General features: G+C 37.7%; 4 protein-coding genes across 7 annotated transcripts; 2 read left to right on the top strand and 2 right to left on the bottom strand.

The window, feature by feature from the left end:
• Window positions 1-177: 177 nt before the first annotated feature.
• LOC116700464 (trafficking regulator of GLUT4 1) lies at window positions 178-2,363 on the top strand. The gene is made up of 3 exons (XM_032533708.1): window positions 178-1,070; window positions 1,239-1,365; window positions 1,452-2,363. Exons 1-3 carry the CDS (start codon window positions 669-671, stop codon window positions 1,472-1,474), a joined length of 552 nt encoding a protein of 183 aa, XP_032389599.1. The 5' UTR covers window positions 178-668; the 3' UTR covers window positions 1,475-2,363.
• Window positions 2,346-21,447, bottom strand: LOC116700462 (Golgi SNAP receptor complex member 1). The gene is made up of 9 exons (XM_032533705.1): window positions 21,354-21,447; window positions 20,291-20,414; window positions 19,790-19,865; window positions 19,247-19,354; window positions 19,011-19,102; window positions 16,864-16,938; window positions 3,474-3,503; window positions 3,095-3,177; window positions 2,346-2,839 (listed from the first exon to the last, which is right to left on the bottom strand). Exons 1-9 carry the CDS (start codon window positions 21,394-21,396, stop codon window positions 2,715-2,717), a joined length of 756 nt encoding a protein of 251 aa, XP_032389596.1. The 5' UTR covers window positions 21,397-21,447; the 3' UTR covers window positions 2,346-2,714.
• On the top strand, window positions 9,726-14,316 carry LOC116700463 (uncharacterized transmembrane protein DDB_G0289901). Of its 4 annotated transcripts, none has more exons than XM_032533706.1 (9): window positions 9,803-9,900; window positions 12,622-12,724; window positions 12,979-12,999; window positions 13,093-13,185; window positions 13,306-13,404; window positions 13,528-13,626; window positions 13,770-13,868; window positions 14,018-14,119; window positions 14,224-14,316. In XM_032533706.1, exons 1-8 carry the CDS (start codon window positions 9,814-9,816, stop codon window positions 14,116-14,118), a joined length of 702 nt encoding a protein of 233 aa, XP_032389597.1. In that variant the 5' UTR covers window positions 9,803-9,813; the 3' UTR covers window position 14,119; window positions 14,224-14,316. The 4 variants fall into 4 exon arrangements, 2 of the variants coding, with proteins under 2 accessions (XP_032389597.1, XP_032389598.1); XM_032533707.1 differs by lacking the exon at window positions 9,803-9,900 and adding an exon at window positions 12,290-12,405; XR_004334663.1 differs by lacking the exons at window positions 12,622-12,724; window positions 12,979-12,999; window positions 13,093-13,185; ... (3 more) ...; window positions 14,018-14,119; window positions 14,224-14,316 and adding exons at window positions 10,134-10,252; window positions 10,334-10,441; window positions 10,613-10,723; window positions 10,877-11,026 and having other exon boundaries at window positions 9,726-9,900.
• Window positions 21,448-22,255: 808 nt separating the features above from the next.
• cryba1b (crystallin, beta A1b) lies at window positions 22,256-24,325 on the bottom strand. The gene is made up of 6 exons (XM_032533138.1): window positions 24,214-24,325; window positions 23,780-23,841; window positions 23,550-23,668; window positions 23,268-23,409; window positions 23,028-23,170; window positions 22,256-22,819 (listed from the first exon to the last, which is right to left on the bottom strand). Exons 1-6 carry the CDS (start codon window positions 24,293-24,295, stop codon window positions 22,672-22,674), a joined length of 696 nt encoding a protein of 231 aa, XP_032389029.1. The 5' UTR covers window positions 24,296-24,325; the 3' UTR covers window positions 22,256-22,671.
• Window positions 24,326-25,019: the final 694 nt, after the last annotated feature.

The following is a 25,019-nucleotide window of genomic DNA, read 5'->3' as shown; positions in this document are numbered from 1 at the left end:
TTAAAGTATAAAATAGAAATGTATGTATGTACAGTATGTACATGTAAATTAAATAAAGCAAGATGTAAGGGGCGAGAAAGTTTAATAAGGCGGGTGTAAAGTTTGAATACCTGAGACAGGCAATGAGGTTCCTGTGAGACTCCCTCTCCATCTCTCTCTTCCTTCCGCACCCTGTGTGGTGTCCTACGCTGATCCAGCTGATGCCCCCACGCGTAAATGGAAGGCTTTTACGCACCGCGCGTGTTCACTTCCAAAGACGTTTAACTGTTGTTTTTGCATTGTCACACGCCACGCCTGGTCCATAAGTAGGCCTCAGACACTGGGGGTGTGCTGTGGAGATGTAAGGGATGCGGTAATACCTACTACATAATAGAGGGGGGGGGGTAAAAGGCGAGGCGTGCGTCCGGACGCTCACCGCCAACTAAACGCGAGAGAGACTCAGATATCAATAACATCTCGCTCATCAATAAGACATTGTGATGGAGTTAGACTGCTTAATTAAATAGGTTGCCTTGAAGGTATTGGGCTTTCTGAATTTATAATATTTAATCTAATGACCCTCAATGGAGAACATCTGAAGGACGACTCTTCAGCATCTTCATCCAAAGAAAAGCGGCTCTGTCGGACAGATACTAAGACTTGGAGATTTTTTTTTTTATCTCTCAGTGATGGCTATCAACACTGATGCTGCCTATGCGAAAAGCGCCCTCGGCGAGAGGGAAGTTTCCAATCCCACCGACTTTCAGGACACAGAGAAGCTGCTGAGCACCGCGACCACTGAGCCCACCGGGCAGAGCAACATCAAACCGTCCGACTCCTTCTCCCTCAACATCAGAGGGAGCGTCCGGTCCCTGGATGCTGACCAGAACGGACACAGATCACCGCTGAAGTCGGGCTCCATCGGGCATCTGGCGACCCCACCCAAATCCTTGTCCCGTCTCAGCCTGGGTCCACAGCCCTCCCCGGTGCCGTCCGGGTCCGTGCCCCCGAGTTACCTCTGGCTCGCCGTTTTGTCCTGTTTCTGCCCCGCATTGCCGCTCAACATATGTGCCTTGTGGTATGCAAATGTGGTGAGTGTTACAATTATTGACATCTTTATCTTCTTCTTATTATAGGTCTGTGGTAGGCTATATTCTAAATACAGTTTTTACGTATTTCCAAACACCACAGGTGTTTTGCTTCTGTTGCGTTTAAATAATTCATCGTTAATCACCTCCTTAATTTTCCTGTCCCATTAGTCGAGGTCTGTTCTGCATACAGGAGATATTGAAGGAGCAAGGAAGTTTGGCCGTCGTTCTATGCTGCTCAGCTGTCTGGCAATGCTGCTGGGTGTGGCTGTCATCATCTTCATAGTGTTTACAATAGGTATGGAAGAAAGACATACAAACAAACACACTCAAAATGCTAAGCGTAAAGCTGTCTCTTAATTTCGCTTTTTCTCTACCTCTCAGAGACCCAAAAAGACCCAAAATGAATTGTGGGTTGGAAGGAGTCTCCTTTAACTTCACCTGATCTCAAATTTGCAAAGACCAGAAGAGGAGGAGGAATGTCGTTTTGAAGATAAAAAAAAGCACAACATCTGAGTTAAAAACAAGATGAAGAGACTCTAATGTACAAGTTGTGCTTTTTTGTTGTTGCTATGGACAAAAAAAAAGAGCAGTCTCATGTCAAATAACCCCACAAACTCAGGAACAAAGAAAGCAAATGAAAGCTGCACACAGTTGTTGTGTTGGATCAACAGCACATACTGTGGAGAAACTACTCATAGTCCAAACTAGAGGTGCACTGATGTACACACATGCCTGACACACAGACAGAGAACTGCGTTTTGCTTAATAAAAATGGCAATCATTAGATAAGAGGATGTCCTAAAGAAAACATGTAGACACCATCTACATAAAAAAACAACACGTATAAGATAAGTACATGATGTGAAGATAAATAAAAACCTCCTCATAATCAGAGGAATCAGTGCACCTCTAGTCTGTAATGCTGCCACTGGCTGCCGTTTCTCTAACATTTGCAACAAAGTACAGACTGACTGTGGGAAGATGTATATAATGATTTCATACACAGTCTAAAGTTTACGTTCACCACAACAACGCCCTACGGCAGTCATAGTGTAATATCTTGCTTTGCGTGCTACTATGACAATCTGATTTCTGTTCGGACTGAACTGCCTCAATGCGTTTACAATATACTAGAAAAAGATGAATGGGGTTGTTCTCCCTGTATGCACTGTTCTTGGCACTCTGATGTTGATGTTTATACATTTATACTGTATGACTGGTTTACCGTGCCATAGTTCTGCATGTAGTAAATAAACTTGAATGAGCATGACAAACTTAAACTCATCACCTTTATTTTATTAGCCAACACTATATAAAGAAGTATGACATCAACAGTAGTACACAATATGACTTCATACATTCATAAAGAGTTAACATTACAACAGGATATATGTGCAGCAATACATAAAATCCAAGATGGAAGTGTTATCATAATTCCGAAAATAAATAAACTCCAATCTGAAAATTGCAACTATCTCAATTAAGACTTTTTAGGTGATATATTTGTATTCTAAAAAATAGAATCCTTTAACTCTTTAAATTGATGTTTTAAGGAGCGTTAATTACAGTATGAAAACATAAAAAAGTCTTAGAATGAAAAACATGTTCTTAAAGAAAGTAACAGTCCTCCAGTTCACCGGCAAATCAGTGGAACGTGTAGAGCAACAGGAGTATGGTGCAGACGCCTATCACCCCGCCTAGAATTAGAGAGTCCCGCCTCTTGCGCAAATTGATTTTCTGGATGAGACTGTTGATGGTGGGGAAACGATCTGAGGGGTGGGAAAGTGTGATGAAGGAAAATAATTAAGATCCAAGTCAGCTTTCCCTTTCTTGACACGAAGACAGGGCTAAATAGCAGGGCTAAATACTGCTATCAGCGGGGCTCTGAACACAACCAGGAAGAGGAATAAAAAGAGCTTAAGGGTGAAGATCTGCTGTCATACCAGCTTCAGTAAAAAATACAAAGTTAAGATGGTCAGGTGAAAAGAAGAGGAAGACAAATTATTAAAACGATTAAAGGATACTGGCCAAAGTTGTGACCCTGGTTTGAATGGACTTCAACACCCCACGCTGAAATGTGATGTTCTCTTTGGTAGCCATGGCGATACTGGAACAAGAAGAAGAAACCATGAGGGCTTAGTTTGGAATAGAGGCAGACAGCTGTCTTCACAGCATCATATTTGAGTTTAAGGTTTCGGTCGAGGAACAAAGAAGTGGGGAAGCATGAGGTGTTAATAGACCTGAATGCACTGTTTGCTTATTGTGTGTGTGTGTGTGTGTGTGTGTGTGTGTGTGTGTGTGTGTGTGTGTGTGTGTGTGTGTGTGTGTGTGTGTGTGTGACTATGTTGAGTGATTGAGAGTAAAAGGAGAGAGGAGGAGAGTGAACCGGGCAATAAAGCTTACCTTATTGCATTGTCAATAAGACTATCTGAGCTGTGAACATGAAACGGAAAAAAGGAGAGGAAAAAAAGAGAAAAGTCAGATCAAGTCAACCTAAAAATATATATGTATGTATTGTCTTTTACAAAAATGTACACTACCTAAAATCTTAAAAAAAAAAAAGGTACAATAATTTACCATTCATCACTTATGACAAATAACTGTTTGATATCATTTATATATATATCTACTGGTGTATGAGTCAAGAAATTATGCAACAGGACACAGGGAAAGTCTGTGCCATGAAACCACACAGCTCTTTGGGTCAATTATCATAAAAGAAGCGCTTCCTGTGCTTCCTGCGAGACAGAAGAAAAGTGCTGGTTAATGGAGGATTTTTTGGGAAAGTCAGAAACTAATTGGTCAAATCAAAACGCCCTAATAGCATAAGCAAGAAATGAATCTCTATAATATAACTGCTCTGAACACATAGTTGGACATATTTGGTGACACAACCCGTGTTATATGTTCTAGGTGCATATAGCAGAACAGACACATAGATGGACGATACTGAACACACACGGCAGGTCTACATCAGCTGCCATCAGCTGCTTAGATAAGTTACAGACAGAAAAATGAAGTGTTCAGTCCAGAGCTGAGCAGAGCATATAAAGTCAGCAGTGTGCACTGTGCATCCTGGCCGACTCCACTGGAGCGCAAAATCAATACAGCGCTTTATACTTCCTCCTCATCTATTCGTCCACCTCTTCCACTTTTTATCTACTGCTGTCTTCTGTGCATTCTCTGATCTTTACAGGCAAGGCAGCTTCTTGCTTTTGTTTGTTTTTCATTCTTTACTTAGATACCACCTTCCTATGTGAAACTTCTTTCCTACTTTTAAAAACTTTCCAGAGGTCTGATCAACGGTTTGTAAACTCGGTTTGTAAGGGCCTACTTAGCATGACGGGGACACTTTTGCAACAGTTCAAAGTTTAAAGTCAATCAAAAAAAACATTCCACGTGCTACAGATGCCTCCCTGTCTGAATGAGACAGGACTGTATAAGCTGAGAGCAAATGATTGTACATGTTTGTCATTGTTTTCCAAAACTGCAAGGCTAACTATAAACCTTTACAAGTGAAGCAAAACATTACTACATGAGCAGTTATAATAAATCGACAAAACAAAGCCCAAACAGACTCTAAATGATACTTTACATCCGCTGAAAATTCTCTTAAATTACCTTCAAATTATCACAAAAATAAATTGCAACATTACGCAAACATTGTGCTCGAATTGATTGTACTTGATTGCACAAATACACTTTGGTGCATAACCTATTTTAAAAATCAGTAGGTGAGGGAGAAGCACAATGGCCAGTTTTATGTGACATGCATGTTTAGAAGCAGAGTGGTACAGAAAGTTTTAAACATGTTAACTCTGAGAACAATTACAATTGGTGACAGCAAGTGTGAGGGATCCATTTAAGGGAAACACTTTGGGTTTGCTGTGGCTGAGAAGCTGAACATCAGTCAGTTATGGTTATTTACAATTAGTTACAGAGCTAATGTTTACTGTGAAATGCACTAGACTGTCTGGCACTACACAAATAATATGTGGCCACACAAATAAGAACATACAAACAACTGCGTAGTGTACAATAATGAGTCTGACCACCAACAACAAAAAATAGCAATAAGAGAACATGATTACCACAAAAGCCTATTCCTACCACAATGCCACTGACAAAAGAATCAAATATCCATAAACATCAGAATTAAATCTCAGCATGTTGAGACACAATCATCACTTTTAGCTCTGGCAGAGCTATGAAGAGGCGGTTTTGCTATTGAAAATGTGTTGATATAACTCTGTTAAACAAACACTTTCTCCCCCCTTTTAGATTCTGTAAAACTGAGGGTATAAGCTGAATCAATAAATCCTCTCATAAAATACAGACCAGAATCACACTTTTATATTTTACCTGACAAAGCACAGTACTGTTGTTTTTTTTATATCAACCATGTCAGACTCAACATGTCAGCCTCTAACTCGGTTTCGTGTCTGATTCAACTGCTCTGTCTTCATTAAGTTTGTTTACATTTACATGTTACACATTAAGCCGATGCCGTGTCCCGGATGTGATAACGCAGAACAGTCACACATCAAAAACATTACAGCCAAGTGTGTCACAGTTGCAGTGTTGTCATGGGATTTAACAGAATGCTGATTATTATTTCATTATTTTTCTTCATCTTTTTTGGCTCATCGGTCTACATTTCAGGCCGACCAGTGTCTTACAACATTGGCAGCAACAAAAACATTTCCATTAGTTGCAATGAGGGGAGAATAGGTGCGGAGAATCAGTTCAATGTCAAAGGTAAGCGTGTCTGAACTGTAACTCTCTGTTGGACCATCTGTAGATCTATAACATTGTCCTCTCAGCTGTCTCCTCCTCTACAGGTGATACTGGAGAAAATGTTTCTCTGGGCGACATCAGCAACATTCATGTTTTTGGAACAAACCAAGGATGCATAGGAGGAAGGAATGGCTACAATGTGACAGGTGGGTTATGTTTCTCATATGGCTGGGGAAAGTGGGTGGTTTATTTTTGATTTATTACTCATGTATAGAGATCTTTAGAGCACATATCTGAACACGGTTAACTGTTTTATGTTATATTTGATGGTATTTAAACAGGACAGATTGCAGCCAAGTCCAATATTGGCAACATCAGTAATGTTACCGTTGGTAACAACTCAGGATCAATTGGTTCAGGGAACCGCATAAACATTAGCTGAGGTAAGAGGGAAGAACACAGATGTACTGAATGTGTGCATGTGCATATAATATGTTTGTGTGTGTTAATATTTTATGTTAATGCATCAGTTGTTTATCACCAATGTTTTTATTCTTCCTTGCTCTCTCTTCTTTCTGCACCGTTCTACGTCTCCTTGCTCTCCCACAGATCATGAACCACTAAGCCACTCAACTCATGTCTTATAATGGAAATCTTACCCCACAAAAATACAAATGCCAGATTCATACTTTGAAATCAGATTCATCAGCTTCAATATTAAAGAAACACAAATGAAAATAAAGTCAATATGCCGCATTTCTCTGTCTTAGTATTGTCTCTATTTTTTTTTTTTGTGTAAAGGACACACATCATCATCTTTTCTCTTCATTTAAAGTGCCCATTTTATGAAAAAAAAAATCCCTTTCTCTGGGATTTTGGGTGTTATTTTGTGTCTCTGGTGCTTACACGCGCTTACAAACTTGGTGAAAAAACAAACTATCCATGCTGTTTTGAGTGAGATACGGGTTTCTGATCTGCCTTCAGTCTCCGAGTGAGCTATTCAAAATCTGCATGGCGTTCTACGTCACTAACCGAGACAAAGTAGTTAACCGTAGCATGCTAGCGCTTTCTCAACGGCAAAACACTGCTACAACACACACTAATTCACCATAATCTACAAAAGAAGTACTCACATGTCCCTGTTCTGCAGATACTCCACAAGTGCGCCCTCGTTTAGAAGAAGTCTCCCAGCTAATCCTGCCTTGGACTGTCCAAAGTTGGAGAAAGAATTATCTAGCTGATGTTATCTTACCTAGCTACTGCGCAAAGATAGCATAGAAGTGAGATGTCTCACTCTGTAGCTAAATAAAAGACCTAAACACACAGGGTGAAAACAGGATCTGCAGCAATGTGCAGTACAACAAAAATATGGTGTTTTTTGAAAATGAAACCATGTAAACATATTCTGGTACAACCTCAAAATACAATTATGAATGTGAAAATGAGCATAACATGGGTGCTTTAAAGCTGAGGGCTTGGAACATGGGAAAGATTTAAAGTCCTTTAAATCATAATTTAAGCAGGAGTTAAACACTAAACAGGACTGTAATCATTTGGGCTTGAAGAAGATTGTTAACTGCGACACTGTCTCTATTAAGGAATTTGGCGACATGGGTGTAATTGGGAGCCTGGTTTTCTAGACCTCTTAATTGCCGCCCACATCTTTGAGTATTACAGTGATTTAAATAGAATTAAATTAATAATAAAGTGAGAGAAACCGGCAATAGAGTCCAATTTTCAGGCTAGAAAATTAGTGTATTATGACAGAGTGGCAGCAAGGTGGGGCTATATCCAAACATAAGGACAGATGTTATTGATCCTTGGATATATTGATCTAGTGGACAAGTTAAAATGTTCAAAAATAAGCTTAAGAGGTTTATCATGAACATACTTATGGCTTCAATATGTCATTTAAATAAGCTGCTCTAGCAAAGTTTGGAGCTAGCACTAAAATTGATACTTCACACAAAGAATCTTTTAAATTAAAGGAACTATGAGATAGTTTGTGGTTTCAGTATGGAGCATTTAAAAAATTGAATTAATAAATTGAATATAAGTTGTATCAAACATTTGACTGCTATAAGGAGACTAATGACTTTGATATGTTAAATGTCAAATGAACATAAGGGACTGTTATAAAATATCACAATAAATAAAGAAATAAACAAGCAGATTTAGAAGAAATTGTCCAAAAAAATTAACGTCACAGCACTGGCTGAAAAATTAGACTAAATATTAGAGGTGTAGAGAGATGCCTCTATTTGTGGTCATATCTGTGATCAATCCATTTAATTGATTCTATCTATCCATTATCTGTAATAAAAAGAAAAAAAGGTGCATCTATTAGCATGTAGATAGGTGATGAGGTTATAAAGTAGTATAACAGTAGTGTTATTATAACAGTCAGCCAAATGTTTAATATGACATATTTCCAATTTCAGAATTTATATATTTTTTAATGTTTCATACTGAAACCATAAAAACACCACAAGTCACAAGTTCTGTTTTTAACCTGAACTTTAACTTTGGTTTAGCAATCGTGTGACCTGAAGCTTCGCTTTTAGTTTGAGTTTGTAGCAGTAATGAAGTGAAACTTGTGAAAGAGCCATAGGCGTCCGTTTGGTTTGGTCATTACTGCTACTAACTCAAACTAAAAAAAAAAGACCTCAACACACAGGGTGAAAACAGGATCTGCAGCAATGTGCAGTACAACAAAAATATGGTGTTTTTTGAAAATGAAACCATGTAAACATATTCTGGTACAACCTCAAAATACAATTATGAATGTGAAAATGTGCTGGGGACAGAGAGGCATTCAGAAATGAATTTTCAGAAATGTTGGGAACAATAAGGCATTCATTTTCTTTTCTCTTATTTGTGAAGGCAATGTTTTGAAAAACGCTGTACTGCAGCTTACTAATGTAAATGATTAAAAATGTAAACAAAATGTTATTATGTCCGACACGTTTTATGAGGAAGAAAGCCTTTAGTTTTCAAAAAGCATCAGACATATGACCCACTATGTTCTGCTTCATGTATCCATGGACCATGTTGACCATGTGACACGTGACATCAGACCCAGAGAGAAGAGCTACGAGCCAGTGTATAGCCAGCGCAGCAGCAGAACGGCTGTGTCTGTGCCTGCCCTGTGGGGATTGAGAGATTTGTGAACTTATTGACATCTGTCACTCAAGAATTATATGTGTTATGAACTTTATTTTTTTTGTAAGTAAATTGAGTTTGGGGTTTAAAACAAAGTTCAAGTTCAAGTCTAGATCCATTAAGTGCTCTTCACAAGTCCCTGTAATGACACCTTATTTCTTCAACAGAGAAGAAACTGTAGGAGAATAGAGATGTTCCCTCCGATTCTGCCTAAAACACAGGTATCGGCATCAGGAAGTACTGGAGTTTATGCACCGACCCAATATCACGTAATAAAACCTTAAAGAAAATCTATGTTAAAATAGTTATTTATGTTCTTTTCCGTCATAACGGACTGTCAAACTGGATAAAAAAGAAGGTTCTGTGGCATTCATTGTTTGTGTTTGTTTAAAGGTGTAATCTGAACCAGAATGACAACAAAGATGGAAATCATATCCCATCCATACAGGGATAGTAGTATACAGTTATTAAAACATAATAAAATATATGACACACTGGTATCGGATCAGTACTTGGTATCGGCCGTTACCCAAGTTCAGGTATCAGAATCGGTATCAGGAGGCAAAAAATGGTGTAGAACCATCTCTATAAGAGAAACCGTAAAATGTACTTGTTCTGTAATAGCGGATATTTCGTGAGGCCGAGGGCTCATAGTACAAAATGACTTTGCAACTTTGTAACTTCACAGCCACAGGTGATCATTTCAAGAAACAGTCTTGAAATTGACCTCAGCTGATGACAAACCTCACATATCCTCTTCAGATTCTGTGGGAAAGAATAAGTTTAGCTGAACAAACAAAACTGCTTTTAACCATATAAGGAAGTTATAACCCCCCAAAAAAACATGCAGGACCTTTATAAAAGCCGTCTTCCCTCCTCATTTCAACAACAAGCTCACCTCAAAGCACAGGACAAACAACTGAAACCAGTGGTAAGATAAAGATTGCATGCATGTCTGATTTTCAGCCAACTGCTTTCTTTTAAACACAAGAAATTAATCGTCATATAATTTATTCTGCATTATATATGCAGGATATGACAGACTCTCTTACACTTTGTGCTAAAGTTAAATAATCAAAGAGAGAAACACTATACGCTAAAAAAAAGTGTAAAACCTTTTGACTGAACCCATTTTTATGATAATCATGGTTTTCTTTTCCTCAGTCATTTTCTGACTCTCTAGATTTCAGCAGTAACAATGTCAAAAGTTGCTAATACCGAGAAAATTAACATTGACAACAACGCAGGGATGGTTGGTGCCAAGAATGAAGTCGACGTTAAAGGTATATCTGAGTGTGTTTATTCTTTTCTGTTAGGTTGTCTTGACAGTTTTATCAAATCTCATTTTTGCATGACTCTTACAGGAGGTCTTGGAAAAAATGCTGCTCTGGGCAACACAACTGACATCAAAGTCAAAGGACAGAATACAGAGAAAGGACGCATTGGAGCTGAGAACAGCTATAAAATAGAAGGTGAGATATTCCTCTTATTGCTTATCCTCTTATTAAATTGAATTAAATGGCCAGAACTGTATCAACAGGCTAGTGTATTACTTATGTTCAGACACCAGCATCTTAATGGCAAAAATCTGAGCTTCTGTTGTCAACTTTGAATTCCTTATCTCAATTCTCATATTTTAACAGGAGGACTGAAAGCTGGTGAAAGTGTTGGCAACACTACTGATGTTGAAGTTGGTAACAACTCAGGATCCATTGGTGCAGGGAATCGCATCAACATTAGTTAGGGTAAGAAATGTAAGAGATTTACTATCAGATTTGAGCATATGCTTGTGATATTATATGTTAATTATTTACCTGTGAATACATCATTGTAAAACAATATAATCTGGATTTTCTCATCAATATTTTTTATTTATTTTTTATTCTCTTTGTGTTTCTCCCTTTTAGGAAATCGTCCTCCAACTCTTCTAAAAACAATGCATCCTTTGTTGAATGTAAAATTCATGATTTCAAATCAACTTAAAGAGTCAGTCATCTGATGAATGTAAAGGAAATTCAAATGAAAATAAAGTAAAGTACCTGCTCTATGAGACTGTCTTTGGCTGAATATTCATAATTTCTACTGCCCCTGCTCTGAGGGATATTCAGTCCCTTAAAAGTGTTCCTATATTCTTTCAAGGTTCAATGTTCAAGGAGTCTTTATTATCCCTGAGGGGCAATTTGTTGTGCAGCAGCATGTAACATAAATAACACACAAGTTACACAAGACAACAACCATACATCTAGAAACAAAAAATACGTACTACACGGAAGACCACACCTCAAATTGACTTATTAAAATTTATTTTAATAAGTATATTTGTAATATTTGTCCTTCGTTAAAACATTGTCATGAATTTGTTTTCATTGTGGATTTGTCTTTGTGATATAGTTTTTGTCAGTAAACTGACTAACTAGCAGTTGGGTTTTCTAAATACATAGTTCAGTGTTTAACCTAAAATTATTTACTATGATTACACACTGATAATCTCCCTTCAATCTATTATGCTTCTGCAAAACAGTGGCTGCACCAGGTATGACATAGTTGCGTCATAATAATAGGGGCACATACTATTACTGCAGAGCTATAGGCTGAGATTATGAAGAATACTAAGCTTAATATTGTCAATCAATAAACACACGTTTTATTGTAGAAAAAAATGCCTTTGGTGAAAAGTCTGCAAACAACTCTAAGCCTCTCAATAGTCAATTTAGGGAATACAGGCTGAGTATGAGTGATGATGAAATGTATACATGTGATCAAGTTTAATTCTGGACAAAAGACAAAAATATATTAAAGGGAATTATCTTTGATGAATACCACTTATTTTTCTAATTGACAGACCTTGTGAGGTGCACTTAAGGCTGCTTCAGTAAGACTGTTGGTCAAATAAGAAACAGCTATGGTATATCTGTGCTCAGGACAATGTCCAACATTTAGACATTAAAAAAAAGTGATTATCGTCAAGATATCAAATGTATACAAACTTTGAACTGTGCGGCTATAACTACTCAGGCCAGCTAATTGTTTTTATACAGGAGCTATATAATATATAACTGCAATTTATTTTATTATTTGGCTGTTCATATTCAGTGAAAATGTTAATGTCAAACTAAGGCTGGGAGATGTGGTTAAAATCAATATCACAATATTATGTATTAAAATATGGCATGTATTTGCAAAACTGCATTAAAGTTGATGTTTATGAACTGTTTTGTTTCGTTTTGACTAACTAACTTTTTATACCCGCAAAACAAAAAATTGTTCTGGTTTCTCAGTAATTAACTTCAGCTGATGCAGCAGTACTAGACAAACCCCACCTTAAGACTCCAAGGAAGTTCTCATCCACCAAAGTAATCAGCACTTACATTAGTTTTCTCATTTCATACCGACAAGAACAGCACAAACGTGTGAAACCAGAGGTAAGATAATAACTGTACGTGTCAACTTTACCTAGTCAGTCTTTGAAGTACAACACATTTCTTAGCTTTTTTTAATTTTTCATTTAAATCTCAGACATTCAGTTAATAGCATAAGTGTCTAGTCTAGTCTTTAAAAGAGTATTTTTGTTTGTGAGATTTTTGAATGAATCCATTTTCAGTCCATTCTTTTTTTAACAAATACTGTTTTATTTTCTTGTCTGTCTGTCTAGATTTCAGCAGGAACAATGGCACACAGCATTGGAAACAGCAAGGACATTTACGTTGGAAACAACAAAGGGAAGATTGGCGCTGATAATGTTATCAATATTAGCGGTGAGTTCAACATCATCTGTCGATGATAGTATCAGTCATGTGCATTATTTGTCAAATAGTTGCAGAAAGTAGAAGCATGCTATTTAACTATTTCCTACTTCATACATTAGTGTGTAAAATTGACTCAGTTCCCATTTAAGCAGCTACTAAAAGTCATTTGTTTCATGATCTTTGCCTTTTGGGTCATTATCTGTATGGCAACTAATGTAACACGTGAGTTGAAAGTGGATTCAACTCTGCATCCACTGCTTCAGGGAACACCGGCAATACGAGGGGTAAGTCAATCATATTGTTAGAGTTCAGAGGTTTGATTGGGCAGTAAGATTAACAACTTTAGTGAACATATCTATTATTTTTGTGTTTAATAGGAGAAAAAACTGTCAATCTTGGCAACACAAGTGACATGACAGTTGAAGACAACGCAGGAGACATGGGTGCAAAGAACACCAGCAATGCGAGCAGTAAGAGTCTTATATTTTTGGAAAGTAATAATTTAAAAAAAGGGCACTTTCAAGATTTATGATTTCTTATTTGTGCATTAAAATTAGAATATGTACACATCATTCATTGTATTTCAACAGGAGGAAAAGGAGTCAAAGTAGATATTTGCAACATAAGTGACATGACAGTTGGAGACAACGCAGGAGACATCGGTGCAAAGAACACCTGCAATTTAAGCGGTAAGAGTCTTATATTTTTTGGAAAGTAATAATTTAAAAAAAAAGGGCACTTTCAAGATTTATGATTTCTTAATCATGCATTAAGATTAGAATATGTACACATCATTCATTGTATTTCAACAGGAGGAAAAGGAGTCAAAGTAGATATTGGCAACATAAGTAACATGGCAGTTGGAGACAACGCAGGAGGCATCGGTGCAGGGAACAACTGCAATGTAATGGGTGAGTTCTTTGGTCTCAGGTTGCTGGGAAGTATGAAGAAATATACAGATCCCAAATGTAGAGTATAGAGTATATTCTGTATACTACAGATCGGATTAAAATTGGCATTGATTCTGTTCTATTTAATATTTGCATTTCAACAGGAGGAGATGGAGTCAAAATAAGTATTGGCAACATAGATAACATGGCAGTTGGAGAAAACGCAGGGGGCATCGGAGTGGGGAACAACTGCAATGTGAACAGTGAGTCCTGGGAAGGTGCTCCTAGCAAACAGTTTCATTATTTCAGACTATTGTACGAGACTAGAATCTGTACACTACAGATTTAACATGAACAGTTTATGTTGAATGAATTTATTCTATTTATTTACTTTTTTTTTTTTAATTAACAGGAGGAAAAGGAGCTGAAATTATTATTGGCAACGCAACCAATGCAGGGATTGGGATTAACACAGGAGGCTTTGGTTCAGGGAACAATGTAAACATTAACTAATGTAAGCAGGAGTTGAGGTGTGAAAGTGCATTTTTGTGTTTGTAAGTGTGCTTGTATTATTTATTTACAATGATTCTTTTTTATTTTTGTTTTTCTCTCTGTCAGGAAGTCCCAGGACAAAAGTTCAAAACCAAATCAAGAATTATTTGTGAATTTGTTTGCCTTCTATTGTCCCACAATAAACTGTGTTGGAGATAACTGTTTAATTGTCTTTATTAAACTATTTTGGACACTTTAACCTCTGACAAATAACAATATAGTATTTAATTATTAGTAGGTAAGATGGTGTGAAATAGTTTTTAAGCATAATATGTATAACTACAGTACATACTGTTCTAAACACATTGATACTGTATACCTAGTTAAATTCATTAAAGCTTTAGTGCATAACATTTTGATATTATTGAATGTCCGTTACATTCAAAGCCATTGCCAAATGAGTTGCTACAAAGCTATTGCTTAATTGCTCCTGTATTTAGACTGTATTTAATTAATTAAAAGAAAAAGGGATAGGTGAATGTAATAGGTAATTTCAATAAGAAATAGTTATTTATAAATATATGTACACAAGTTGCATGTATGCAGAATAAAACTGTTTCATTGATTGCAATACATTGACAGTCCAAATCTTAACTCACTGGTGGTGTCTGTGACAGTTTTACTGTAAGTGATGAAGTCAGGTGAACTAATTGCTGAGCTACTCAAATTACGCTTACTTAAAATGTAACTAAAGGTGTTAAAGCACTCATATCATGCTTATTTTCAGGTTTATCATTGTATTTAGATGTACCAGAATAGGTTTATATGGTTTAATTTTCAAAAAAACACCGTCTTTCTTAGCAACCAAGTGAGGCATCACACTTCTGTACCATCTTTGTTAGGAGTTGCACATGCGCAGTACCTAAAGCAGGTCACCACTGCTAGCTAGTCAGGTGAGAGTATGAGGGCGCGCCCCACTAGCAAAGTCACACACGTTTGTCACGGAACTAAAGGCTGGACTACAATAGAGCTGTTTGGAACAGTTGGTGAACAGTGTTTTCTGATCGAGATAGTAAGTGCCTTAAGACTTTGGGCTTTTTCACTTTGTAAACCTATGACATGCACAACAAGACCTATAACACAATAAAGGAAAGGGAAAAAAGCCAAAAAGCATGATGTGAGCACTTTAAGTAGTGATTAGAGAGGATAAATCCATGGTATTCAATCATAAACCAAAGTCTTTCACAAATAAAAAATGTACCTAATGATTGATCGGTATATGGCCAACCCGGACATATTTTAATGGATCAGCATGGGCTTAAATAAAGCCAATCTTTTCTTTACAGTTATTTACTGTGTTTAGTCCACCTCAGCATGCTAGTGTTGCAGAGCGGCTATCCTTTTTGACACCTTGTCTCTTCAGCTCTCCCACACCAATGTTACAGTAGAGTGTGTGAATGGGAAAAATAATTTGGCACCTGCAATGCAAGTGACTCTGAATTATGACACTGAGGTTTGCAAAATTAAAGTCTGAAATATAAACAGCTTTGATACTATTAAAACTTATTAATGTTAATTCTGTGAGTAACTTGATGACAGAAGAAAATTAAACTTGTCTGTTATGATGTTTCTGTAGTTTCAACAACCAACATAGTGATAAGCCTCTAGCTGATTGCATAATGTTAATTTCAGGAGTCGCATTCTCTCAGTTGAATTTAATTTGTATCATATCAATAATCTAAGCTTAAAAATATATAATTTTATGAACTCATTATTTAGATTAAATAGCTTGTGAAGAATAAGGAATGTCACATTAGGTAAGTTTTACAGCTGTTATTTCAGGGTGTCAGACAAGGCATAAAAAGACTCAGATCTGGGCTAAAAAAAAAAAAAAAATGTAGTTCTCTTCATGTTTCCTCTTTTTTTAAGTTTTACCACAACAAGTTGGAAAAAAAATGCTGCGAGCAGCTATAATCCACTGGATGTGTTCTGCTTGTGAACCTTCTCCTCACAACATCTTCTGGTTTACTTCTTCTCTTTCACTTTTGTCTTTCTTAAGTCTTAATTCCTCTATTTGTATGCAGTTGTGAGAAAGTGCTTGGGAAGTTTATGATTAGCCACAAGGTTATGTGATTAACAACATGTCCAGTAAACCACTGACATGCATGTACGCTTTACCACGGTTGTGAGCACACAAACACAAGCACATATAGTCACTCCACACTACTCAGTCCCAGGTAACCCAACAACTTCCTCAAGAACTGTATGGTAGAATATGGTAGTTGAATAATATGGTAGTTGAATAATATGGTAGTTGTAGAACAAAGGCTACACTGATTAGGGTTAATTGTATTATTAGGTTATAGATTACGGGCTTTCTAAAAACTTGAAGATACACAGTTTGATTTGAATCACTGTCAGTCTGCTGGTTCTCCGTAAGGCGCATTGATCCCACTGGAGTCATTGTCATAACACAGTCTCTGATACCAGAAGATAGAATACAATACCACATAGAAGTTACCACGCTACCTGGCCTGTACCTGTATTGTTAGACGAAAATAGTGCACATGCCATAGAAACACATTTTTGGGGGAGCACTACGTCATAGAGCATAAACTTTACACTCTGAATTCAAACATCTAAATAAAATGGCGGGCAGTAAATAGGGTGCACTAAATAGAAAATAAGGAGGGATTTTGGCTGCAGCCCTTAACGTAATGTTCCAGTGTTTCTAAGTGATAAGTTGTTTTTTAAGAAATCTCTTACCTTCTGAGATGTTCATGTTCCTTGAGGAAGAGCTCAGTCCTTCTGTTATTCACTCCTGTGCTGCTCTTGTAAGACCTGAGTAAGGAAACAGAAAAGAGAGAAACATTAAATGATAGGGAAATTTAATAGGATACAGCAAATTAAATTATTTTATTGGGTCTTTTTGTTTTACTTTTATTTGATAGAGACAGTAACAATCCAGACAGGCAATGTGGGGTGAGAGAGAGTAGGGTTTGGCATGCAACAAAGGTTCCAGGCTAGAATCAAACTGGGTACACGTCAGTCCCACATAGGCTACCGGACGCCCCCACGCAACATAATGTATATAACAAGAAAAAGATTCTATAGCCATGCTAGCCATCATTAGTTTTGCATGTATTTGGTCAACAAATTATTAGAAGAGCTAAAATGTTTTTATGATGAGGACACTACTTCCTCATCACACTTCTTGTGTTTTATGTGTCCTAATGTTTCTATGTTGTTTTTAACTGTCTATTCATGTGTTTTATCGGTTTTTAATGCTTATGATTTTTAACTGTTTGTACTTGTGTTTTATCTGTTTAACTGATTTTATGTAAAGCACTTTGAATTGCCCTGTTGCTGAAATGTGCTCTACAAATAAAGCTGCCTTGCCTTGCCTTGCCTTACTAGATGAAAATTTAAGGGATCACCAGTTATTACAATTCATCCTGAGGGGTACATGATTGTGTGTAACTAATTTCATGGCAATCATGGCAGTAGTTGTTTAGACATTTTGCTAAAAAACATAGATGTCAATATCAGAGTGGTGCCTGCCAATAACACTCAAGTGCTCAATTGGGTCTAAAATTCAAAATGGTCACTCCATTGTTGTTGACACAGTTCAAACAATAGTTCTTCATATCACATCATCATATCACAATTAATTTACATTTTTTTCAAATTATTATTTTAAAGGAAGGTTTTTTTATCACAATGTTTCATAATGTGAAAAAACATCCCGGCTGGGTTGACAGTACGTTATTAAAAAAATAAAAAATAAAATTCAAATCTTCCTTTTAATTAAAACATGTATAAATTCCCTATGAGAGCTGGCTCTGTTTTTTGGTGCTTCCTGGAACCTAAAGCAACAACTTACCTTTTAAGCAGCTTTGCAATTGACTAAAAGACAAAGTTGGCATCAAAAACAAGTTTTTTGCCCTGTCTTTGCTTCAGCCTAAAAGGGGTATTTCACTTCCTCCTGTTAAATGATGCCTGGATGCTGATTATGTACTTCCTGCGTTAAGGCTTTTACGTGATTAGCGCTGCTTAACCCACAACTCTGTCCTCCATCTCTTATTTACACCATTCCCTCCCTATTTGGACTGATCATCAATTCATCATCCATTATCTCTTCTGTTTGCCCCCCTAGCTTTACTGTTCCTCCATACCTCTCGTCTCTATGAGAATAATTAAAATCGACCCTCATTCTTTTTGTAATCAGTCAACATCAGATCAGAACAATGTCTGTCTCTTTTCCTCTCTGTGTGACTGCCTTGCTCTCCCTCTCCTCCCTTGATAAAGCATTTCTCTGTATCAGTCAGGCCAGTGGTAACCACTCTCCCTCATTTTGGGCTGAATGAAAGCCTTGCGGTTTGATTTACTGTACAGGGCACTTAGGAAAGATATCCCCCGAGAGAGGGAGATACACACAGCAGATAGAGAGAGAGAGAGAGAGAGAGATCAGTTAATAAGCCTCTTATTAGAGGATGAAACATGATAGAAGGAATGAAGATTATCAAAGGGTGGGGGAATTCAGCAACAATCTGGACATTTCTGCCTCCTCCTGGTAAAGGATAACATAGCAAACATCCACAGAGCAAGTGGGGGAAAGGAAGGAAGAGAAAGGAAAAAGAAGGAAGGAAAGTAGGGAAGGAAAGATGAAATTGTCCAAAATAATATAGAGAAAAACCAGGATGGAATTATTAAGCGATTGCATTGGTCTTGCTGGATGTTGCATCCCACTTCACTCACTATGAGAATTACAGTGTGTTAAAATGTTTGCCATAGCAAAGGGTGGCGTTCTCCAATGATAGGGCATACAATGTCGTGGTAAATGGCGAAAAAAAACATAAGAGGATTGTATTACATTTTCTAACAATATAGCTAACAAGTATGAAGGCACTTACTCAATGTCTCTGTGAACAGAGCCTAGTAGGTCCTCTCGCTCTCGCAGACTGTGGAAATTGCTTTTGGTTTTGTGGAATTCATGAGTATAGTCCTATGGGGTAAAACAACAGCCAAAATGTATTACAATTTCACAAATGTTTCTCTTATACATATGGCATATGCTTAAAATGACTAACATGTGAAGTTGAAACTCTATTCAGCATTAGAAAGTAACAAAAGAAAGTGAAGTATGTACCTGTAAAATGTCTCTGTGTCTCTGTAAGGTGTGCATCAATGCTGCGTTATGTGATGAAGCCCCCGGAGTGTTTGTGTATCCTACCATCTTGTCATTGACTGCAGTAAGCTGCGAAACAAAAACAAAAAACAAGATAAAATTGAAAACAAGTGATGATTTGTTTTCATAAGACAGCCCTGTAGAATTTGAATAACTTGGCAATATTATAATTTAGACTATCAGACTACAGTCTAGTTAATTTCAAAATGAACATGAATGTATTATAATTAAATCTTAAACCGTAAAATCAATACTAACCTAGGCTGTACAACCGGTAAAACCAACTGTAGTTCTCGCAGCGTATAAAAACACAGGATAACACAAACAGCTTTGGTTGGCTGCTTACTCTTATTTCTATTGGAGAACAATGATTATGAATCAAACTCCCTTCAATATTTCTGGCATCACATCTATTCTATCTAGGCTTCACCTCCTGCTTCTGAAGAGGACCCTAAAATCCCTTAAACTATGTTACTGACCATATATGTGTGATAGTTGACTTACATTGGTCAATAGCTGCTCCAGCTCAGTAGTCATGGCCAAAAGCATATTGTCTTGAAATGAGCCGGCAGAATCCGACCTGATTTAAGAATGAAGGGGAAACAATGCAAAAGTTTAAGGTAAATGTTATTTTTTTTTTCCCATTCAAACTATAAAAAATACAGTTGAATGCATAGACTATACAAGACAATTAAACAACAACATTTTTTAATTTCAACACCAATTTGTAAAACTTCATTGAATAAAATGATTGTGTCGCTGCTTAATATGGTTATCGCTGTGTGTAGTAATGTTACGCTCTGTGCAGATGCTTTGGAGTGTGTGTCAAGAAATTACGGAAGTTTTCCATGTAGTTTTTTAGTAGAAATGTAAAAACAAGGCTTTGCTAAATACAAAACCATGTGTTAATAGTAGTTTACAATGGTAGTAATTGAATTAAATTCTATATCCAAGGTCAACAGAAGTCATCCGTTGTTAAAATGAAGTGAGGAGTGTGCAGCTGACCTGCTGTCTCTTGTCTGCTGGTCCCGGTTGCTGCTGCTGCTGCTGAAGCTGGTGCAGAGCTTACTGAAGGAGACCAGCTTGAGATCCAGCTCATTTTCCAGCTGTCTGGCCTGTTTACGTAAATCTGATTGAAGTAACAGAGAAACAATCAATACGAATATTTTAACAAACTAAATTGTGAAAAAAAAGACAGATCAGGCCTAGATATGGCTTTAAGTTGGACAGTTGGCATTTGGTTAGCGAGGGGCATGGCCTACATAAGCCAAGCAAGCATGTCACGGTGTTTAAGATGGCAAACAAGAGATTTGAGGCTTGAGTTTGACCCAGACATGAAATGATGCCGTTTGGGCCACAGTGTTGTAGCCAAAGGGAGACACTCTCTTTTGAGTAAGTTCTTTTAAAACAATTTTAGAAGCTATGAAATCCCTGTGGATTGAATCAGCACATTTCACTAATTTACCTTGTTGGAGGATTACTGTTTGCCAGTCATTAGTACATGAACGCTATGTGTGGTGACCATTAGTTTGGTAATGAGTTAATCAACTCGTAAAAAAATTAATAACAATCCGTGCAAATATCAATGCTAAGTTAAGGATTACCATTGTGATTCTTAAACCAAAAATACAACTAATGTTCGTTATTCACTCCTGCCACCTAAAAAGATGCAATAATTGCTGTAAGAAATGTTGCTCCAGTGATTTGCAGTCCAGTCAGAGAGACTGGGGAAATGACACAAAGTTGAAGTTATTTTAAAACCCTAAAATATTTGGGAACTTTGAGAAAACATTCGGAGCTGGAGCCAAACAGCCGCCACCCCCCACCACACTTCAGATAGCAGTAGGATAGTTAATCGCTAATAACGTTAACTTTTCAAATATATGTTAACGGAAAACAAGCTAACAGGTTAGCTTATAACCAGCTAAAGATATCTTTTTATCCGCGCGGATATAAAGCTTATTAACGTCACGTCTTTCGGAACATGTTAAATGTGTCTAACCTGAGTCGACAACGAACAGTAAGATATGTACATGCGGAGAGTTGTTTTAAATTAGATGTTGTTTACCTTCCCAATAGTTGCTGCTGGTTGCCATGTTTGTTGTTGACATGTCATCAGCCGTCAAGAAAATACAACTGTCGCAAACCCTAATTTCAGCAACAGTGTCCTCCGGTGGTTTCCGGCCGCAAGCGACCCACTTATACAAAATCTATATCTCTCAGCGAGGATGTTCAGTCATTATTATCCCTGGGGTTAAAATGTCAAACCCACTAGCATGGCCCTCTAGGCATGTTGCTTAATGATTGAAATACACTCATTGTTGGACAATAGCTCCATCATGATACATAGTACATACAGTCTACAAAAATAGTGTGAGAGTAAATACTTTTCACTACTACAGGCCTATTATGAAAAGATGATCACAGATAGATGCAACTAGCATGGAAATGCTAAAAAAGGCATTTCAGCTTAAATGCAGGTGTAAGAAATGAAAATTTGACTTATTGTGTATAATATATCTTGAAAAAGAAACTGAAAGTGACTATTTCTGGAGGATCTTTTCCATCAACAGGACGTGAGGCAGACTGAGATAAATTTCCCATGTTGTCAAAAGTGGCTCACAACATGGACTCATTTTTTATTCGTCATTCTTAGTTTATTCCTCCTTAAATTCTAACGTTATCTTGTGAACTCCCAATTTAAACTGTAACCATCCATTAATGTAAGATGTTTAGTTTAGGTGGATTAGTATTAAGTAGACATGTAGCAGCACAGATCTAACTTAAATGCAGTTTGTGTGTGTATTTAACCCAATAATGTATTTTTTTTTAAGTCTACGGTAATTGTGCATTGTTTGACATATTTTAACTTATTCCAGCTCTTCATTAAAGCACTGCTGGCGGTGCCAAAGTGTCAGTAGAGAAAGAAAATACACAGATGTAATGTAATTAAGGTACATGTCACTCGTATTGTGAATATCTCTGTTTCTTTGCTCATTCTCTTTATTCATCGTCTTGAACACAGGCAGCCATGGAACAGTAACAGCAAGACTGGTGATCGTGATGATGTAGAAGACAATGATGACCATGATGATGATGATGGTGATGCCATCAATGGTGGAGACGAAAAAGAGAAATCTGTCATTCCTATGTTCTGTCTTTCTTACATCTTTCTTTTCTTTTGTGATGTTTCTTTAAAAAATGCAAAAGTGCTGTGAACAACTGACACCAGTAAGCACCTGAAGTCCAGCCCGGGATCCTGCTTTGACCAACGGAGCCGGGGAGATGGGGGTTGGGGGAGAAGAGGAAGAGAAGGAGGGGTGGAAGTGCAGGAGGAAGGAGAAGAGGAGGAGGAGATAAGGAAGTGTGATGGAAGCCCTGCCCTCTCAGTGCTGGATCCTCCTGATGGACTGAATCTGGGGAGTCTGGGAGTGGGAACCAAACTCACGATAACACTTGTACTCTCCTCCGCGACAGTCACACTCCATGATGTACTGGTAGCCACGGTAACCAGGGTACTGGTAGCACACAAAGCTGCAGGAATAAACAAAAACATACTTAAATTTAATGCATACATGTTAAATAAAATTAAGTAAAGTAAAGTAAAAAAAATAGTTATGTACGTAGCTGAAGGTGCCCAAAGCAGATTCTTATTTCCAGCCAGTGTGTGTTTGTAGTCGACTGTTACTCAGGACTCGCTGAAGGTGTGTAAATTTCACATTAAACAACACGATAAACTTACGCTCCACACTGAATGTGCATGGATCCAACCTCGTTGTTCATCCAGCCCATGGCCTGCAGTGAGGGGTAGTCATCACACAGCTCGAACTGACGACCAGTCATGTTCTCCATCTCGAAGATGGTCATGCGAGACTCCTTGTGGTTCTGTACAAATGAGGACAGAAGGAGTTTAGCCCAATTTGAGATGAAGCTCAGCCTAAAGTGGACTAAGGGCTGTTTCTGTGCTGCATGATAAACCTACAGCACAGCAGATGGGCCTGAAGGAGATCATCCTCTCAATGCGGTAGGAGTTGCTGCCACTGTAGGCCTCAAAGCGAGGGTAGTCTCCCTTCTCCAGGACAAACTGCTGGCCGCAGAAGCTGGAGTGCTCGTAGCCTACCCAGCTGAAAGCAGAGAGTGAAACTAATAAAAAACAGAAACTAAGGAAATATAAAATCTGCACAATTTCAGAATCTAAAAAAGATGCTCCATTTTAGTTATTTTAGCATATCAAAAGGTGAGGAAATGCTCTCTGGCTACTTACGCGCCACACTCGACCTTCAGGGAGCGGATGTTCTCCATCCCACACTCCATGATGTTCTGGCAGCAGGCGGTGAACTCCATACGCCTGCCCTGGAAGTACTCCTGATCGTACACGGTGATCTGTAAAGCACAAAATAATGAATAAAGGTGAGTCTGACACATTTGAGTTAACTTAAAAAAGGCATATAGCAATTGAAACTGTGCCAAATCATGTGTACACCAAATGTTTACCTTCCAAGGGCCCATGGGCATGGGGTTTGTCAGAGCCATTTTGTCTTGTTTTGTTGTAGTACCTGTAGGGAAATACACCAGACAGTCAGGCCCCCTGATGGATGAAAAAGCTAAAAAAAACAAATCTGTATAATAAATAACCAACCATTCCTCATCCTGTCTGCTACTCTGGGTGGCATTTTAGCTTTCTCAGAGGCTTGTACCTCACTCCCAGGTTTCTCACAAGACATACTGAATAAGCCTATGACTTTCCTTTCCTTGATATGTGTTAAAAACTCCTTATTTGCAGTAATTGTAATAAACAAGCCACTCTGTCTTCACTGCAACCAATCCAGGCTCACTGTTTTTAGTTGATGTATACCATTAGAGACTCTTACTACATCATGTCCATAGATTTGGAAAAATGTACTGTATTGTCCACTGGTTTGACCTACCCAAACTGGTGAACTGTGTGTCGCAGGGGTTCCACTGAACAGTCTGCCGAGATGGTGTGTATGGGGGTATATATACACCCATGGGTGACAAGGGCAGGGGGGAAGGCACGACTGGACTCGTGTCAGCACTTTGCTTTGGACTCCATTGTGTTGTTATGTGAGCCACAGAGGGGTTAACACACGGACACACAGGGATTCATGCGAACACAAAGAGGGCACACATCTACTCTGCTCTGTGATTAATCTATATTTTGGGGGAAAACAGCAAAGCTTTCTCCTCCAGTTTGTAGCTCAGTTATGAAATAGTGAAATGATAGTTCAGTTTAAAAAAATGTTATGTTGCTGTTTGGATGTAGTTGAATTCAATCTTGATTAAATCTAAAGTTTTTGTGAGTAATCATTTACACTAAATGCATGTTATAAAGGAATTATTGCAATTTATCAAATTTAAAAAAATGACTCTTTCTCCAAAAGCTACTTTCCAGCCCCCCTTGGAAAGATTTGCTAAAACTCCAAATAAAGGCACATGGATGACACTAATCATCATCTTCTTTAAATTATTAGATAATTAACCAATCACATGCTTGACTCTTTAGGATGCTATCATGAATGATAATGACCTTCAGTCTGTAATACAAATATTGATATATATATCCTCATCTCCTCATTGCATTGTATGACGTAATACTGTGTTGTGAGTTTGACTCAGCACAACCATCTCTGATTGATACTCATCAATACATGTGCAGCATGTGTATCGGAGATCATGATTTTTGTTTTTCAAGACTCAGAACAATTGTTTGTCT

Source organism: Etheostoma spectabile, chromosome 13 (genome assembly GCF_008692095.1).
Source record: "Etheostoma spectabile isolate EspeVRDwgs_2016 chromosome 13, UIUC_Espe_1.0, whole genome shotgun sequence".
In the NCBI taxonomy this organism is placed as follows: domain Eukaryota; kingdom Metazoa; phylum Chordata; class Actinopteri; order Perciformes; family Percidae; genus Etheostoma; species Etheostoma spectabile.
This window is presented reverse-complemented; position numbering and strand designations above follow the sequence as displayed.

Coding starts and splice junctions, on each gene's coding strand:
- LOC116700462 (XM_032533705.1), bottom strand. CDS start 21,396: ATGTCAACAACAAACATGGCAACCAGCAGCAACTATTGGGAAG. Junction 3,178..3,473: donor CTTATTGACAATGCAATAAG/GTAAGCTTTATT, acceptor TTCTTGTTCCAG/TATCGCCATGGCTACCAAAG. Junction 2,840..3,094: donor CAGGGTCACAACTTTGGCCA/GTATCCTTTAAT, acceptor CCCACCCCTCAG/ATCGTTTCCCCACCATCAAC.
- LOC116700464 (XM_032533708.1), top strand. CDS start 669: ATGGCTATCAACACTGATGCTGCCTATGCGAAAAGCGCCCTCGGCGAG. Junction 1,071..1,238: donor CCTTGTGGTATGCAAATGTG/GTGAGTGTTACA, acceptor CTGTCCCATTAG/TCGAGGTCTGTTCTGCATAC. Junction 1,366..1,451: donor CTTCATAGTGTTTACAATAG/GTATGGAAGAAA, acceptor TCTACCTCTCAG/AGACCCAAAAAGACCCAAAA.
- LOC116700463 (XM_032533706.1), top strand. CDS start 9,814: ATGCAGGACCTTTATAAAAGCCGTCTTCCCTCCTCATTTCAACAACAA. Junction 13,000..13,092: donor GAACACCGGCAATACGAGGG/GTAAGTCAATCA, acceptor TGTGTTTAATAG/GAGAAAAAACTGTCAATCTT. Junction 13,627..13,769: donor GAACAACTGCAATGTAATGG/GTGAGTTCTTTG, acceptor GCATTTCAACAG/GAGGAGATGGAGTCAAAATA.
- cryba1b (XM_032533138.1), bottom strand. CDS start 24,295: ATGGGTGTATATATACCCCCATACACACCATCTCGGCAGACTGTTCAG. Junction 23,669..23,779: donor TGCCCATGGGCCCTTGGAAG/GTAAACATTTGG, acceptor TGTGCTTTACAG/ATCACCGTGTACGATCAGGA. Junction 23,171..23,267: donor TCAGGCCCATCTGCTGTGCT/GTAGGTTTATCA, acceptor TCATTTGTACAG/AACCACAAGGAGTCTCGCAT.